The 15,371-nt window shown below is 59.2% G+C and overlaps 1 protein-coding gene across 3 annotated transcripts in view; it reads left to right on the forward strand.

Annotated features, from left to right (window-relative positions):
- Nucleotides 1-5,140: 5,140 nt before the first annotated feature.
- Nucleotides 5,141-15,371, forward strand: part of PARVB (parvin beta) — a 48,342-nt gene continuing 38,111 nt past the window's right edge. Inside the window, exon 1 of one of the 3 annotated variants that reach the window (XM_040987296.1) lies at nucleotides 5,141-5,271. Coding sequence is in view for 1 of the 3 variants with exons in the window: in XM_040987304.1 (XP_040843238.1) it covers nucleotides 5,170-5,281 (112 nt within the window). In the remaining 2 variants the exon portion in view is untranslated. Of the gene's footprint in view, nucleotides 5,282-12,539; nucleotides 12,603-15,371 lie in introns of those variants that run through there. The other 2 variants (XM_040987304.1, XM_040987287.1) reach the window with 2 other exon arrangements.

Here is a 15,371-nt window from a genome sequence, read left to right on the forward strand (position 1 = left end):
CTCATTGACAGTGACAGTATAGGGAAGTGAGAGACCCCATGTCTGCTGAGAAGGGAAGAACCCGAGGCAGGGAGCCCCAGTGATGGCGCGCAGGGCTGCACCTCAGGGCGTGCTTCCGTCCAAGCCCTTGTCCATTTCTGATCTGAAAGTGAAAGTGAAACGTGCCAAGTCTTTAGTGTGTGGCGTGATGGCTTTTGGTGGCTGGGCACACCTGTGTGGGGGCAGCAAGGGCAGGCGAAGCCCTCTGCCAACTCAGGGTGACCACTCACTGCACAGTGCAAGTCATTTGCTCTCAAAGTTCCGGGCAGTGACTCCTGCCAGCCCGTGCGCGTGTCTCGCTGAGAGCATCCTTCCTTCACAGGAAAGGATTCTTTTATTGTTGTGAGAAGCACGTACACATCTTTCGGTCTTTGCGTTGCCCAGGAGTGCATACCAACTGCCCTGCCCGTGTTCCTACGTCTCGGCTTGGAAGCCTGTCTGATGTGTCTCAGCTGCCGCTATGACCAGCCAGTGCCACACAGGAGCCAGCTGAGGGCACAGCCTGGCACACAGTGCTGCAGTGTCAGCGTCCCATTTCGGACAGCCACGTGCTCCACTGTGATCCTGCACACGTGCCTGGGAAAGCAGCAGTCTGAATCCTTGGGTCCTTGCCATCCATGCGGGCGACGTGGACGGAGTCCCGGGCTCCTGGCTCCGGCCTGACCCAGCCCTGGCTGTTGTAGCCATGTGGGGAGTGACCCAGCAGTCTCTTTCTCTCTCTTTTCCTGTTGCTGTCTTTCAAATGAAAGAATCGATGGTAAACAAGAAGAGCCAGTGAGATGTGCCCGTGTTTTAATGTCATCACACAGGGCTTGTTAGCAGCACTGCCCTGGGTGGAGGAAATGTTTCTGTTCAAACATGCCAGATGCCAGGCCTCCAGCTGGCCTTGCCCAGTGGCTGCCTGTTCGTGGGTGACTGAGGTGGCCAGGACATGCGGTAAAGGCCCTTCTGGAACCCGCCGCATGGCTCCCGCGGTGGGCACGGCTCCCGCGGTGGGCACGGCTCCCGCAGTGGGCACGGCTGCGCATAGCCTGCTTGTCATCTAAACCTCCCTGAGTGGAATGGGCACGGGGGCATGCACTGTGCATGGCATGGGCAGTGGACCGGAAGCGGAAGCTGGTTGGTGGGATAGGCTCCAGGTTCCCATTTCTCATATCACCAAGTTCTCACTTTTTATTAAAAATGACCCCAGGAGCCTGCACTGTGGCACAGCAGCCTAAGCCTCAGCTGCAGCGCTCACATCCCGCATGTTTGGTGGTTTGAGTCCTGGCTGCTCCATTTCTGAGCCAGCTCCCCGCAGGGGAGGATGGCCCAGGTTCCTGGGCCCCTGCACCCACGAGGGAGTCCTGCAGAAACTTCTGGTGTCTGGTTTTGGCCTAGCGCAGTCTCCTCTCTCTGAAACTTCCTCTTTCTTCCTTTCTGTCTGTCTTTCCTTCCTCCCTCCCCCTCTCTCTCTCTCTCTTCCTTTCTTTCCTTCTTCTGAAACTCAACTAAACAAAAATAAATCTAAAAAATAAAAACAAGAGACAAAAACCCCACTTTTTATACCCACGCGAGAACTGGCATTTGCTACCCTGTTGAGCAATTTGACAAGTGTGTGTTTAAGTTGGGCTGCCCTAGAGAGAGTGCCAGCTGTGGCAATTTCCTCCAGGCAGGTGAGCAAGGAGGGAAGATCTGAGGGGATTAGGTCCTTGTTTTTCTACTGTCAGATGCAGATTAGCCCACCGCCACTGAGTGTAAGCGCAGACGAGACAGAGTTGAGAGCTCCAGGATTAGCAGCTATCCAACCTTCCAGACCCCACGGAGCCAGTAGTTGCCCTGAGCAAACAGTGGGGTCAGCCCAGGGCTGTCCCTCGCTGAAGCCAAGGAACCAGGATATACTTGACCTGGCAGTTGCCACGTTACCTGGGGTTTCCCAGTACTATGTGCTGGGTGTGCATTTCAAGCTGATTCCACTTTTAAGTGCAGATCAGGCTTACAAACTTCCTGCTGTCCTGTAGTACCCAGGAAGCACTGGGTGGGGGCAGCCACTGCTGGGAACGCCAGCACCCAATGGGAGCTGCTCCTGACCCAGATCCCTGCTCATGCGGTTGGGAAACTGAAAGCAGCCCAAGGTGTTGTACTCCACAAATGGCTGCAAAGGCCAGAGCTGGGCCAGCCTGCAGTTAGGAGCCATGGACGCCATCAGGTCTCCTGGGTAGGTGGCAGGGATCCCCGACTTGGGCCATCGTGGCCGCCTCCCACAGTCATCGTTAGCTGGAGTCAGGAGCCGGAGCTGGGAAGTGAAGCAGACATTTCAAGCTGGGTCTAACCCTGCCAGGCCGAACACCTGCCTGTGCAGCAGCACTGGGAGCTGTCAGTTTTCATTTTATTTGGAAGGCAAGCACACACACACACACACACACACACACACACACACACACACACACACAGAGCGCTTCTGTATGCTGGTTCACTCCCCCAAATGCCCATAGCTGCCAGGGCTAGGCCAGGCCAGGCTGAAGCCAGGAGCCTGGAATTTCATCTGCTCTCCCACGCGGGTGCAGGGATGGAGGTACTGAAGCCACAGGGCACACAACAAGAGCTGGGATCAGAAGTGGAGCCAGGAGAGTGAGTGACAGGGCTGCTGGGGCCTCCCCGTTGGTGACTATGTCACCAGCAGGAGTTGGGGCGGCTGTTGTGGTGAAGAACCTAGGCGTTTTCTGCCTTTTGTGATTCTGCGTTAATGGCTTGGCTGGGGGCTGTGTGAACCTCAGGCCTGATAGTCTACGTGACACCCTGCAGGACACCTGGCAGGTCACGTAGGCAGACCACTCCTCAGGAAGGAGGTACCTGGTGTTTGATAAGATTCACAGCCCAATAGCTCATCGATTTGTACTTTTTGAAAATTGCTTGTTTCAAACCCACCAATAGAAGCCTGCTAAGTCATGACTGTATAATTAATAGCCCGAAATGTATAAGAACTGGGGGGCTTGGGCTCCCTGGGCTCTTCTGGCTAGCGCTTCTTTTGTCCTGCTTGTGGATCCTAGCAGCCTTCCCTGCGGCTGGGCTGGGGGAGGGGGCTGGGTTACCTAGGCTAACCTGAATAAACCACCTTTTTGCCTTAGCACCGACTTCAGACTTGATGATTATCTGGGGATTTCAAAAAAACGGCACAACAGTGGCAAAGCAAATGGTGCCTGGAAGGACCATGCGCCTTCTCCTGTGGCTTTTAAATTCAGTTGGAGCCGGATTCGACTGGTGGCATGTGGTGTTCCAGTCAGTAGTGATCGAGGCGGGGAGCCAGACCCACTGCAGAAGCAGCCAGATGCCAGTGCCCCCCCAGGACCTGCTAGCAGTGAAGAGCAGGTCTGTGGGGCCGATTGGGCTGGGCTGCAGCACCTGCTGGTTCACGTGAGATGGGGCTGAGGTGGAGCTGACCAGTCACATTCAGTGGTATGGGCATGGGCTGGCGCAGCTGACACACTGCAACCGATCCTGCACTGGCTGGTGCATGTGTCAAGTGTGAGCTCGTTCCAGAAGTTTCTTGGGCACTCCCCAACCAAACCGCTGGCTCAAACCAGGCTGCAGGGAGAACCACAAGATATGTGGTCCAATCTTGGGGTGCATGTACCAGGGCTGGGCCTCCTCACGTGCTGATGCCTGCGCAGTGGACAGCATGCCCAGATGCACACGGGGGACATGACAGCCAGCTCATCATGCCAGCAGGAGACCCTGAGTGCCTGGTCCGAGGACGGAAAGCAGAGCAGATTGGACATTCTGCTGCTCAAGTTTTGCAGCATGTCCCTGGGCCTGTGGATGCCCTGAGGTGGACCTGGTCAGCCAGTAGACCTTGGAAAGAATTTCTCAACCCTGGAGCAACAAAACCGACAACTTCCCAGGTAATACCCTTGGGACTCTTGCCCACATTGGGGTCTCTAAGGGGTCATCAAAGGACTGTCCCCCAGCCCTGGGAGCTGATGCAGTTTGACAGCAAGGAGAGGCCCCCTCCCCCACTTCCCCTTTGGACACACACACACACCTGCCAAATGTGTGTCGCACCCACCCTTTTCCATACTGGACCCTCCACAACCTAATCAGAGGCCCACATGGGTGTGGTATCCCTCTCAACTATATAAACAATATTAAAAAGAAAATTAAAAATAAAAACACTGAGACTTGCAGGAGACTTCGCACCTTGGGGGGCCCTGTCTGGCCAATACCCAGAGGGAGAGTGCCTGGCGCGGGGTGCCCCAGGACCTTGGCACAGCCTGCAACCTCTCCCCAGCCTCCTGCCTGCGGGCTTGGCTTCCTTGACTGGCAGGAGAGGGCAGAAGTCAACCTCCTGCCTCCAAGCCTGCACCCCTGCCCTCCTCCTCAGGTCTTTGAGCTGCTCTGTACCCCCTGCGGCTGCAGGCAACATTTGTCCCCCTCCAATGTGGGCTTCTGGAGGAAGCCTGGGTCCCCACAGTCTGCCACCCCCAGCCAGGGCCAGGGCAGGACAGCAGGGGACAGGAGGGCCCTGCCCACTGTCTGTTACTGTGCCCAGCTGGAGTGCCACCACAGGAGTGGTGGAGGCTCTGCCCTGGCACAAAGCCTCAGGCCACGCCCTGGGTGTGGGTTAGGTGAGGCGGGCATGTGCCCATGTGCCTGCCGTTGATAGCCTCTATGTCTGGGTGAAGGGTGCCAAGCAGGCCCAATGCCAGCTTCCTTCTCTGACTTGGCTTTGCCCCGCTCCATTGCACACAGCCCAGCCAGAGTCAGCTGGGGAACCCCCAAATCCATGCGCATGCGGGCACAGTTTATATCTGTTTCTGTTTCGGATAAGGCTGGGGTAGCGTGGCTCCCTGCCCCGCTCTGTTCTGGACATGGGGATCCCGAGGGGTACCCCAGGCCCATCGGGAGGCTTGCAAGGAATCACGCATCTGCGCGGTTCCCGGCTGCCCATGGCGGGGTCCTGTGCGCCCCAACGGGGCAATGTGTTGGGGTAGGGAAGGCACGCAGCCCCGGCCCTGCGGGATCTCCCAGGTCTGTGTCTTAGGGCGGCTCCGGCGCAGGGGGCGGGCGCAGAGCAGACGGGGCGGCGCCCTCCGGCCACTCCCCGCAGGCGGCGACCGGAGACCGGCGACCCGGGCGGCTCCACGGGGGCCCATGTCCGCTGCGTCGCCGCGCTCGCCCACAGCGCGGGCCCGCAAGATGAAGACGGACGACTCGTTCTTAAGCCGGCTGGGCACGCTGGGCAGGAAGAAGAAGGTCAGGACGGGTGAGTGTGCCACGTGCGGGACTGCCCTCAGCACTCCAGGCGCCCCGTTCCTTCGGCCCCGGGGCCGCGACCTTGGGCGCACACCCTGACTCCTTTCGGCCCGGGGACCCCGAAACCCAGCACCGAGCAGCCGGGTGTGCTCTGCCTGCCGAGGCTGGGCCAGGCTGCGGACTTGGGGTGGGCGCGTGGCGTGGCGCGGCGTGAGCGTCGGGGTCCCGCGCCCACCGATGCCAGAGTCGCCCTGCGGCCCATGTGCTTTGTCACGCGGTGCGGCCGCCGGGCGGCTATTGGCCAGCCAGGCCGGAGCTGTTAACTTTGTGGATGCCTGGAGCGCGGCGGGACGTGGCCAGGGGCGCAGTGTGTCTGCCCCCACCCCATCTCCCGCCCCGCCTGCAGTACCACGCGAGCAGTGGGACAGCGAGTGCGAGCGGGGAGGGAGGGCAGCCCTGGGGTGGGGGGTGGCTGGCCTTGGCTTTGTCCTCCCCTCCTGCCCTCTGAATTCCTCCGGGTTTGGGCGGGGTGGGGGCGGGGCAGTTGGAATTCACCCCTCGATTGGGGGCTAAGGTGGCCGCTTCCTGTGCCTCCTCCCAGTCACTACTGTCATGCAAAGTGTGCGACCGAGTCTGAGCCTTTTCCCCCTACTCATCTTGTAATTCCTTTAGCGTCCTCTGCCACCCCACAGGGCTGCACCCCACCCTGCATTTACTCCCCTGACTCCTGGGTCAGGAACTTGTTCCAAATGCCGCTGTCCTCTGCCCGAGGGCAGGACCGCGTCACCTTCAGGTATCCCACCACGCCGGCCACACCCTCCTGGCGGGTGACTGATGACGGGCCTCTGCACCCTTGGGCTGTGTCCTTCTCACATGCAGTCCTTGTGGCTGTTACCAGAAATCACTGTGTTTCCTCCCTATGGCCTGTGAAGGTACACACCAGCCCTGCAGCCATTCCTGTGTGAGGTGCACACTGGCCCTGCAGCACCTCCTCTCGGCTGCTTCTGCTGAGTCTGTTCTTGCTGGGCAGGGTCAGGTGCCACAGAGGAGACCTGGACAGGCGCTAGCATTCCTGGAGTCAGGTGGCAGGGCAGCAGTGAGTTGGACCCACCCTTGGGCAAAGAGAATGGTGGTGGGCTGGACCACTGGGCGACGCTGGGGTAGTGACCAAAGGGAAGCCTGCAGGGGAAGAAGCGTTTAATAGTAAAAACAAAACACAACAAGCAAAACAAAATAAGATTTCTCTATTTGAAGGGCTTGGTGATGGAAAGGCGAAGAGAGGACCTCTGTTCGGATCTCCCACGAGGATGCAGGGCCCAAGCACGTGTGACATCCGAGCTTTCCCAGGTGTATGGACAGGGAGCAGGATGGGAAGTGGAGCAGCACGGACTCCAAGTGGCGCCCATGTGGGATGCTGCTGTTCCAAGCGGCATCTTGACTCCCTGGCCACAGCACTGCCCACGTCCAGGGGAAGAAGTTCTGATGCCATTAGAATTTAGTGCCTGGGCTCTTGCTGCCCGACAGACTCTACGCACAGAGACCAGAAGGCGGGGTTAGTCCAGGGCTGGTGATCATGGGGTAAGGCAGACAGCTTGGCCCAGAAGTGCTTCTCCCAGTGTGCATGCCCACAGGAGGACTGGTGAGGACACTGGGTGGGGGCGGGGTGTGTATGGAGGGGAGGCAGGCGCAGCAAGGATGGAGCCAGCTGCTGGCCTCTGGCCATCAGAGAAGGGGCGGCTGGCCTTGCTGTGGTCCCTTGCCTCCTACACACCTGAGTCCAGTCCTCTGGTCATGCCGAGTTGCTAGGCAACTTCAGTTGGTATTTCAGGCTGGTTCTGGACTTTTCAAGCAGGCATAGTTTACCTGTTGTGGTGGACCGAAGCTCTGAGTAGTCACAAGACCAGCAGGTAGATCGGCAGGTGGATCAGCAGGTGGATCAGCAGGTGGGTCGGCAGGTGGATCGGCAGGTGGATCGGCAGGTGGATTGGCAGGTGCGTCGGCAGGTGGATTGGCAGGTGGATCATGTGAATCAGAAGGTGAAATGGCATGGAAGGTGTATGCAGGCTGTTGCAGAGCCGCCAGGAGTTGAGACGCCCTGCATGGTGCCAGCTCTGCCTGGGTGATGTTTTATCTTGAAACAGAACATTGGGCCAGGTATGATTGCTCAGTTGACCAATCTTCTGCCTTGCAAGTGCCAGGATCCCATAGGGGCGCTGGTTTGTGTCCCAGCTGCTCCACTTCCCATCCAGCTCCCTGCTTGTGACCTGGGAAAGCAGTCGAAGACGGCTCAAAGTCTTGGGAACCTGCATCCGTGTGGGAGCCCAGAGGAGGCTCCTGGCTCCGGATCTGCTCAGCTCTGGCCATTGTGGCCACTTGGGGAAATAAGTGGATGGAAGATTTTTCTCTCTGTCTCTCTTCTTCATAATCTGCTTTTCCAATATAAATGAATGAATTTTTTTTTTTTTTAGATTTATTTTTATTATTTTTTTTTCATTGGAAAGGCAGATATACAGAGAGGAGAGACAGAGAGGAAGATCTTCCGTCCGATGATTCACTCCCCAAGTGAGCGCAACGGGCCGATACTATGCCGATCCGAAGCCAGGAGCCTCTTCCGGGTCTCCCACATGGGTGCAGGTTCCCAAAGCTTTGGGCCGTCCTCCACTGCTTTCCCGGGCCACAGGCAGGGAGCTGGAAGGGAAGCGGGGCTGCCGGGATTAGAACTGGCGCCCATATGGGATCCCGGGCGTGCAAGGCGAGGACCTTTAACCACTTGCGCCACCGCGCCGGGCCCAATGAATGAATTTTTTTAAAAAAAAGAAAAAAATAACTAAGAAGTAAATAGTAAGAACGCGTGCCTGGGGAAACAGCGGCCCAGCTCCCATAGTCAGGCCCTTCTCATCTGTGCTTGTGTGAACAGATGCACGCTGGCCATGGTGCATGAGCCTGGCGAGACAGTGCACTTGCTGCTTGGGCCGCCACAGCCTGTATCAGAATGCCTGGTCCTTATTCTGTTGTCCCCCGATGCTCACCCTGGGAGGCAGCAGGGGGCGCTCAAGTGCTTGGACCCCTGCCACCCATGTGGGAGCCCAGGATGGGGCTCGGTGCTCCTGGCTCCAGTGGCCCAGCCTGGGCTGTTTGCAGCATTTGGGGAGTGAGCCAGAAGGTGAAAGATCTCTGTCTCTTTCAAATAAAATACAAATGAATACAAGAAAAGAAAGAGTAAGAAGCCCAAGGGCCAGGCTGGGTTAGCTCACATGCAGGAGAAGCCCTTTGTGTCCCCAGTGCCTGTCAGGAGCACACCAGGCCTGCGGCAGTGGGAGGCGCTGTTGCTCCCTGGAGTGAGTCTGCGGGGGGGGGGGGGGGGCACTGGCTGTAGTCCCTCGGGGGAGGGTGCCTGGCTCCTGTTGGGTGCTGCACACAGATACCAACGGCTCTCTTTGGAGTCCAGCAGGGTCTGGGCTGGGAAGGACCTGGTGTCTTCTGTGTGGTCTCCTGGCAGATACAAGAGTCAGGTGTGGGGTCGGGCTGGGGCTCCAAGGCTGGCTAAGGCAATGCAGGGAACTCTGCAACTCACCACCTGGGTGCCTCCCGGTCCTGGCCTGGAGCCCTGCCAGTGCCTTAGGAGTAAGCCGGACAGGGCACCTGGCAGTGGGGTGGCTATCTGCCTTTGTGTAGGCTGCTGTCTGCTTTGTCCAGGGTGGAGTTTGGGGGTGCCTGGGCCTGGTGCTGCAGGAAGGGCGGACAGGGTTTGGGGTAAAATTGGAGAGTGGGTTTGAGGTAGCAAGGGGAGGGAGCTGGCCCACAACGGGCGGGGTGCCAGTAAGAGGCGCCCAAGCAGGAAGTGATGCAGGTTGGGGTGCTAGGTGGTGGGAAAGGGAACTGTGGGTGCTGGGAGTGTAGAGAGGATATTGGGAACCCCTAGGGTCCCACAGGAGGTTGGGGTGGAGAGTGGAGCCTGGGTACTCGACTCCACCCTGTGACAGGTGCCATGAGCCACTGTTGTAAGCCAAGGTGGAGCGTGGTAGACACTTAGGGTCCAAGGTCGGCTCTGGGGTCGGTGGGCGCTGTGTGAGGCTGTGGGATCCTGGCTCAGCCACCTGAGTGGCGTCCCCCAGGGGAGCTTCTGAACCCCTTCCCTGCCCGCTCCCTGTGCTCCGCTGTGCGTCTCCTTGATTCTGTCCCGAGTCTCACCTGCTGATGATGCCTTCTGCATGGGCCTCGGGCCCTGAGTGCCCTCTCCCCTGGTCAGTCTGTCCCCGGTGGCTGGTGACATGAGGAGGAGGAGGCGTATCTGTGTCCATAGCGCCTGACGCTGTGTTCACGTTTGATGGCCCCAAGACACCAGCAGGCTACTTTGTCACAAGATGCCCTAGGTGTGTGTGGGGTTGGTTCTCACCCTGTCTGCCGGGGACCCATCCTCCCACTAGCTTACGGTGGGCACGCTCCTGGTGTCGGAGGGGTAAGGCTGGAGGTGTCCCCTGCAGGGCATGCAGCACTGGGCCACACTACTGTAGAGAGACCCTGGTGTCCCCCATCTGGGTGTTCCAAGGATTCCAGGAAGTGGGGGGAGGCAGGTGACATGGAAGCTAGTGTTGGAGTCTGGGCTGCCCCAAGGCTGTGCTGCCCTGTGTGCTGGTGGGGGTCAAGTCCCCCTTCCTGGAGAGGGAGATTGCTTATGGATCTGCCCTTCCCCTGCTGGCGTGGACCTCCCTGGGGGAAGGGCGTGGAGGAGGTGGGGGCTGCTGTGGGAGGGGCCGTGGCAAACTTGTGGGATTCTGGATGGAAATACACTCAGATTCTCCTTCTGGTCCTGGACAGGGAGGGGAGGGGGACAGGGCGCCAGGACGCACGGAAACGGGAAAGGGAAGTGTGGCCCTGCCGGCAGCTTTGTGCCACCCCTGCCCCTGCACAGCTGCCCCTGGGCTGTGGCTCCCCGCTGTGCTGGGGTCCTCCTGTCTGGGAGCGGAGCCTGGCAGGTGTGGGAGCTAGGTCAGGGGCTTGTGGCTGCACGAGGTGGTCCCTGTGCAGGGAACAGGTTACTGGAAGTTAGCCAGGGTGGGGGCAGGGTTGCCGCGGGAAGTGGCTGGGCTGTGCTGTGATCTGTGGGCTGCGGTCAGCTGTAGCTGGAGGAATTAAACAGGGACCCTTCTCATGTCATGCTCTAGAATGTTCCGGGCCTACTGGGGAAGCAGACACAGATGGTGACTTAAATGGGGTGGTGCTGTTGGGGCTGGAGAGCGGTGCAGGGACGTAGTCGGGGAAGGACCAGGCTACCCTTGCCAGGGTTTCTAGAATGTTCTGTGGGAAAGAGGAGCCAGTGGGAGGTGCTGCTGGAATACCAGAGGGACTCTCCTTCTGTGAGCCTAGAGCTCGCCCGAGCGGAGGCCTCCTGCGTTGGGGAGGGCGCTTGCTGCTAAAAGGAGCAAGGTGGGTCCCAGGGGCCTCTGTCTGCTCCTGGAAATCTTCGCACCCAGAGGAAGTGGGTGATTTCGGGGTGTCTTAGTAAGACGAGTGCTCGGTGCTGCACGCCCCGCGTTCCCCACCTGCACGTCCCGCGTTCCCCACCTGCACGTCCCGCGTTCCCCACCTGCACGTCCCGCGTTCCCCACCTGCACGTCCCGCGTTCCCCACCTGCACATCCCGCGTTCCCCACCTCGTGTTCCCCACCTGCACGTCCCGCGTTCCCCACCTGCACGTCCCGCGTTCCCCACCATGAGCTGCAAGGCTGTCTTCCCTGCACGGGCTGTTCCCTGGAGCTCAGGCAGCCGGCAGGCACGCTGGGCTGCTCCAGGCCCTCCTGGGCCACCCCGCCTGCGTGTCCCCTTGCCACCCTGTGCTGGGCGCTCTCCTGGCGGGGGGGGGGACTGGTGCCCTGCTCTCGGGACTCCCCTAGCCACCTTGGCTGTGCCCACGCTGCCCTCAGAGGTCGCTCTGCTGTGATCGCCCCTGCATGTGTATTGACTGCCCGAGCTCCCTGCCCAGGGGTCAGAGAGATGCAGGGAGGCTGCTGGGATGTCAGGGGCAGGTGGAAAGTGTCCCCTTCCTGCTGAAGCTGGCAAAGGGCTAGAAGACCTGTCAGTCGGCAGAGAAGAGCCTGCAAAACACGCCCGCCCCGTAGGGGTCATTGGCTGTTCCGTGCCCGTTGCTGCTGGGGTGTCGACATGAGCCAAGCAGATCTCCAAGCGTTTGGTGGCTTCTGTACCAGTGAAGACCCTTCGTGGCACATAGCCATGTGAGAGCTTCTCCCTGGTCACGAGATGGCGTGCGATGAGCAGGAGCTTGGGGTGGGAGGGGCTCCCAGCGACCCAGGCCCGGGAAACCAGGCGGTTTGTTCATTTCTGCCTTTCCCCATGCCCCAGGGGAGGTTTGGCTGACCTGAGAGTCAGAGAGATGGGGTGCACCCCTTGTTGCTGGAGAGCTGGAAGCCTGGGACTCAGTTCCGTTCTCCCATGGGGGTGGGCAGGACCCAGCCACAGCAGCTCTTGCCACTGCCACCCAGGGCGCCCAATGGGAGGAGGGTGGAATTGGAGCCGGAGCCAGGACCTCGATGCCAGGCCCTGCCACATGTGTTCTGAGGGCTTTGCCACTGCACCCGATGCCTGCCACGATCTTTGTGAAATTTATTTATTTGTAAGATGGAATTTCAGATAGAAGTCTTCCATCTGCTGGGTTACTCCCCAAATGTCTGCAAGGGCCAGTGCTGGACCGATTCAACGCTGGGGCCAGGAGCTTCTGGCATTCCTCCTTGGCCACAGGCGTCCAAGCACCTAGGCCATCTTTGGCTGCCTTCCCAGGCCATTAGCAAGGAGCTGGATTGGAAGTGGAGCAGCCGGGACTTGAAACTGGTACATGTGTGGGATGCTGGGGTGGTGTGCTATACACCACGGTGCTGGTCCCGGCCGTGTTTTCAAGCCACAGGACCTGGTACGTTTGTAATGTGGGCTAGAGGCAGTGCTCTATCTCTGAGGCGATGAGCTCTCGCAAGGGCTGGCTGGCGCAGGGAGGCGAACGAGCAGGGAGCCCTGGCTATGCTCGCCTGGCACCCCATCTCGCTTGGCCTCTGTCTCTGCCACACCCCAGAGGACTGCTGTAGCTTTCGCTAGTGTCAGGAAAGCACATGACGGGGACGGAGCCTTATCAGCGATGAGTAAGCGTCCAGCTAGTGTTTGTTACTGGTGAATGTCGGACTCCAGAGCTGCTGCCGTAATCAGCTGAGAGGAGAACAAACCTAGCTTGCCTGGGCATGACCCCCAACCCTGTGCTGCGAGGGACCCTGCGGCCGCGTCCAGGCTCAGGAGCAGGGGCCAGAAGGCCAACAGCTGGCACGAGAGGTGACTGGCCAGGGCTACTGGCATGGGGGTGATTGGCCAGGGCCACTGGCAGAGGGGGTGGCTGGCCAGGGCCACACTGGCTCTTGTTTCCATTTCAGCGGCCTGGCTGCTTCTGGCGCTGTGGGTTCCAGGCAGCAGTGGTTACAAAGTTACATGAAATCCTTGCCAGCATCCAGTGCCCTAACTCCACCCTGCCCCACCTCCAGGCCACACCCCCTCCTGTCTGTCAGGCAGCAGGTGTTTCTGTGCTGGGGTTAGCTGAGGGTAGTGAGGTGGGGCGTCAGGGCCCAGCTCACCTGCCTCAGGCTCTTTGTAGGCACTTTCTCACCTGCCTAAGAAAGCAGGACCAAGCTGTTTGTTTGACCGTGATGCTTCTTAATGCTTAGACGTTTGGGAGTGGTGAGCTTCGGCACAGGCATCTGGCATGGCAGAGGGATGTTGTCAGGCAGCGAGCCTGGGCTCGACTTCTGGTAACGCACACCCTGGGAGGCGGGAGGGGCTAAACCGCTGAACTCCCTGTCACCGACGTGGGAGACCAGGATGGAGTCCCCGACTCCTGCCTTTGCGGCCTGAGCTCTTAGGGGACGCCTCGGGAGTGACCCGGTAGATAGAACCCCTGCTGTCTGTCTTTCGAGTATATACAGTAAGTTTAAGAAGAGACAATGAGCTTGCTTTGTTTTGGGCCTTGAATTCTTACCTGTCCATCAACGAGACTTGATCCAGATGTTGGTTTTTCCAAGTGAGTCCATCTTAGTAGTTTACACCTGTTCTTTTTAAAAGGTATTGTTACAGAGAGAGAAGGAAAGACAGAGATCTTCCACCACCCACTGGTTTACTCCCCAAATGGTCACGATGGCTACAGCTGGGCGGATCCGAAGTCAGGAGCCAGGAGCTTCAGTCGGGTCTTCCATGTGGGTACAGGGTCCCATACGCTTGGGCCACCTCCACTGCTTTCCAAGGCACCTTAGCAGGATGTTGGGTGGAAGCAGCCAGGACTCAAACTGGCGCCCATATGGGGTGCTGGTGCTGCAGGTGGAGGCTTAGCGTACTATGCCAGGGCACCATGCCTGTTCTTTTACAAAGTTTTGTATTTCCCTGCTTACTGTCATTTGAAAACCCATAGCTGCAAAGATGCTAGGCTCCACTTTTCAGCCATTTAAAGGTTAAAGAGGCCGTGGCGCTCCCTTGCCCCCTGGGACTGACTTGTGTGGCCTGGGAGCAGCTGTCGGTCGGAGCAGAGCCATGGTGTTGTCGGTCACGGTCAGCTGCTCCTTGGGAGTTTCAGGTGACACCCGTGGCACCCCTTGGGCTGCCTGTGTTGAAGTCCGCCTGCTGACCCCAGCTGCCTGCCGATGGGCCTGGGAGGCGCAGAGAAGAGCACCAGTCCTGCGGCCCCTGTGCCCGCGTGGGAGACCTGGAGGGAGCTTCTGGGTCCTGGCTTCGGCCTGGTCCGCCTCAGGGTGCTGTGGGCATTTTGGGGGGTGAATCAGCAGATGAAAGATCTTTCTCTGTCTCTCTGTTTCTCAAACCAAGAAAAAAATATCATCCTGGAAGTGAGGATCATCCTTAAGAATGAAGGAAGGCACTTCACTTGACACAGTGAAGCGAAGTCCTTCTGGGCCCCGCAGCACCACAGCCACTGTGGCGTACACACCCACCAGGACGTGGGTCGGGGGGCCGAGGGCGGGGCCCGTAGCTGCAGAGGCTGGGGCTGACTCCTGGCTGTCTGGGCCTGGGAACACCTGTGCCGCTGTTTACCCAGGGAGCAGGGTCTTCCGGTGGGCCCTGGCAGTGGCCAGAGATGCTAGCTGTGCGCCATGGAGGAGTCAGGCAGTCAGCCCTGCCACGGATGGCAGTGTATGTGGGCATGTCTTATGAACCCTCTTAGTGCCCAAAGTGCTATACCATGACCAGGTCTTCCTGGGTTTCAACGTGTGAATCGGTAGTTAACCTTGATTTGATGGAGCTGCCCAGCCAGTGACCCGTGAGACCACCCCCGACTCAGGCCTGGCTGACAGCACCTTGTTCCCAGGTTCCAGGCCTGTTCTGGGCCCCCGCTGAGGGGTGTTCACTCTGCGGCCAGCAGGGGGCACTGCCGAGCCTGGCTCCCTCCTGCTGCTCACCATGCCAGCTGCCAGCGCTGTTACTGGTGTGAGAGCTACAGAGGTTATAGACACACAGAGAGCTTCCATCCACCGGGTCACTCCCCAAATGGCCACAACGGCCGCACCTGAGCTGGTCTGAAGCCAGGAGCCTCTGCTGGGTCTCCTCCATGGGCACAGGGGCCCAAGCATGTGAGCCATCCTCTGCTGCTTTCCCAGGTGCATTGGCAGGGAGTTGAATCAGAAGTTGCACAGCTGGGCCTTGAACCGTGTTGACAGTGCTGCCACACCACGGTGCCCTATGAACTGGTCCTTCTGGGCTCTGGCACCTTGAGCTTGGCAAAGATGCTTCTTTGCCCTGGGCGTCGGCATAATTAATTCCCAAGGCTGTTTTTGGATATTGAGTCATTAAGTCAAATGATATAATGACAACTGGGCCATTGGGCAGGACTGGACTCTGCGGGACATGTGTCTGGTAAGCACCCCGTCCCCATCCTCCGGGAGCCGTGAGCACCCCTTCAGCTCAGTGAGCAGGGTAGACGCCCTGGTGTGACAGCAGGTGGAGCAGGACGGCCAGCGAGGCACAGGGCCCGTGTTTGGGTGCTTCCCAGACCCGGGGGGTGGAGGCCTGGACACCCCAAGACCTGGCTGGGGAGATCAGGCACTG

This window comes from Ochotona curzoniae, unplaced genomic scaffold (genome assembly GCF_017591425.1).
Source record: "Ochotona curzoniae isolate NIBS_2020 unplaced genomic scaffold, NIBS_Ocur_1.0 contig_1014, whole genome shotgun sequence".
Classification (NCBI taxonomy): domain Eukaryota; kingdom Metazoa; phylum Chordata; class Mammalia; order Lagomorpha; family Ochotonidae; genus Ochotona; species Ochotona curzoniae.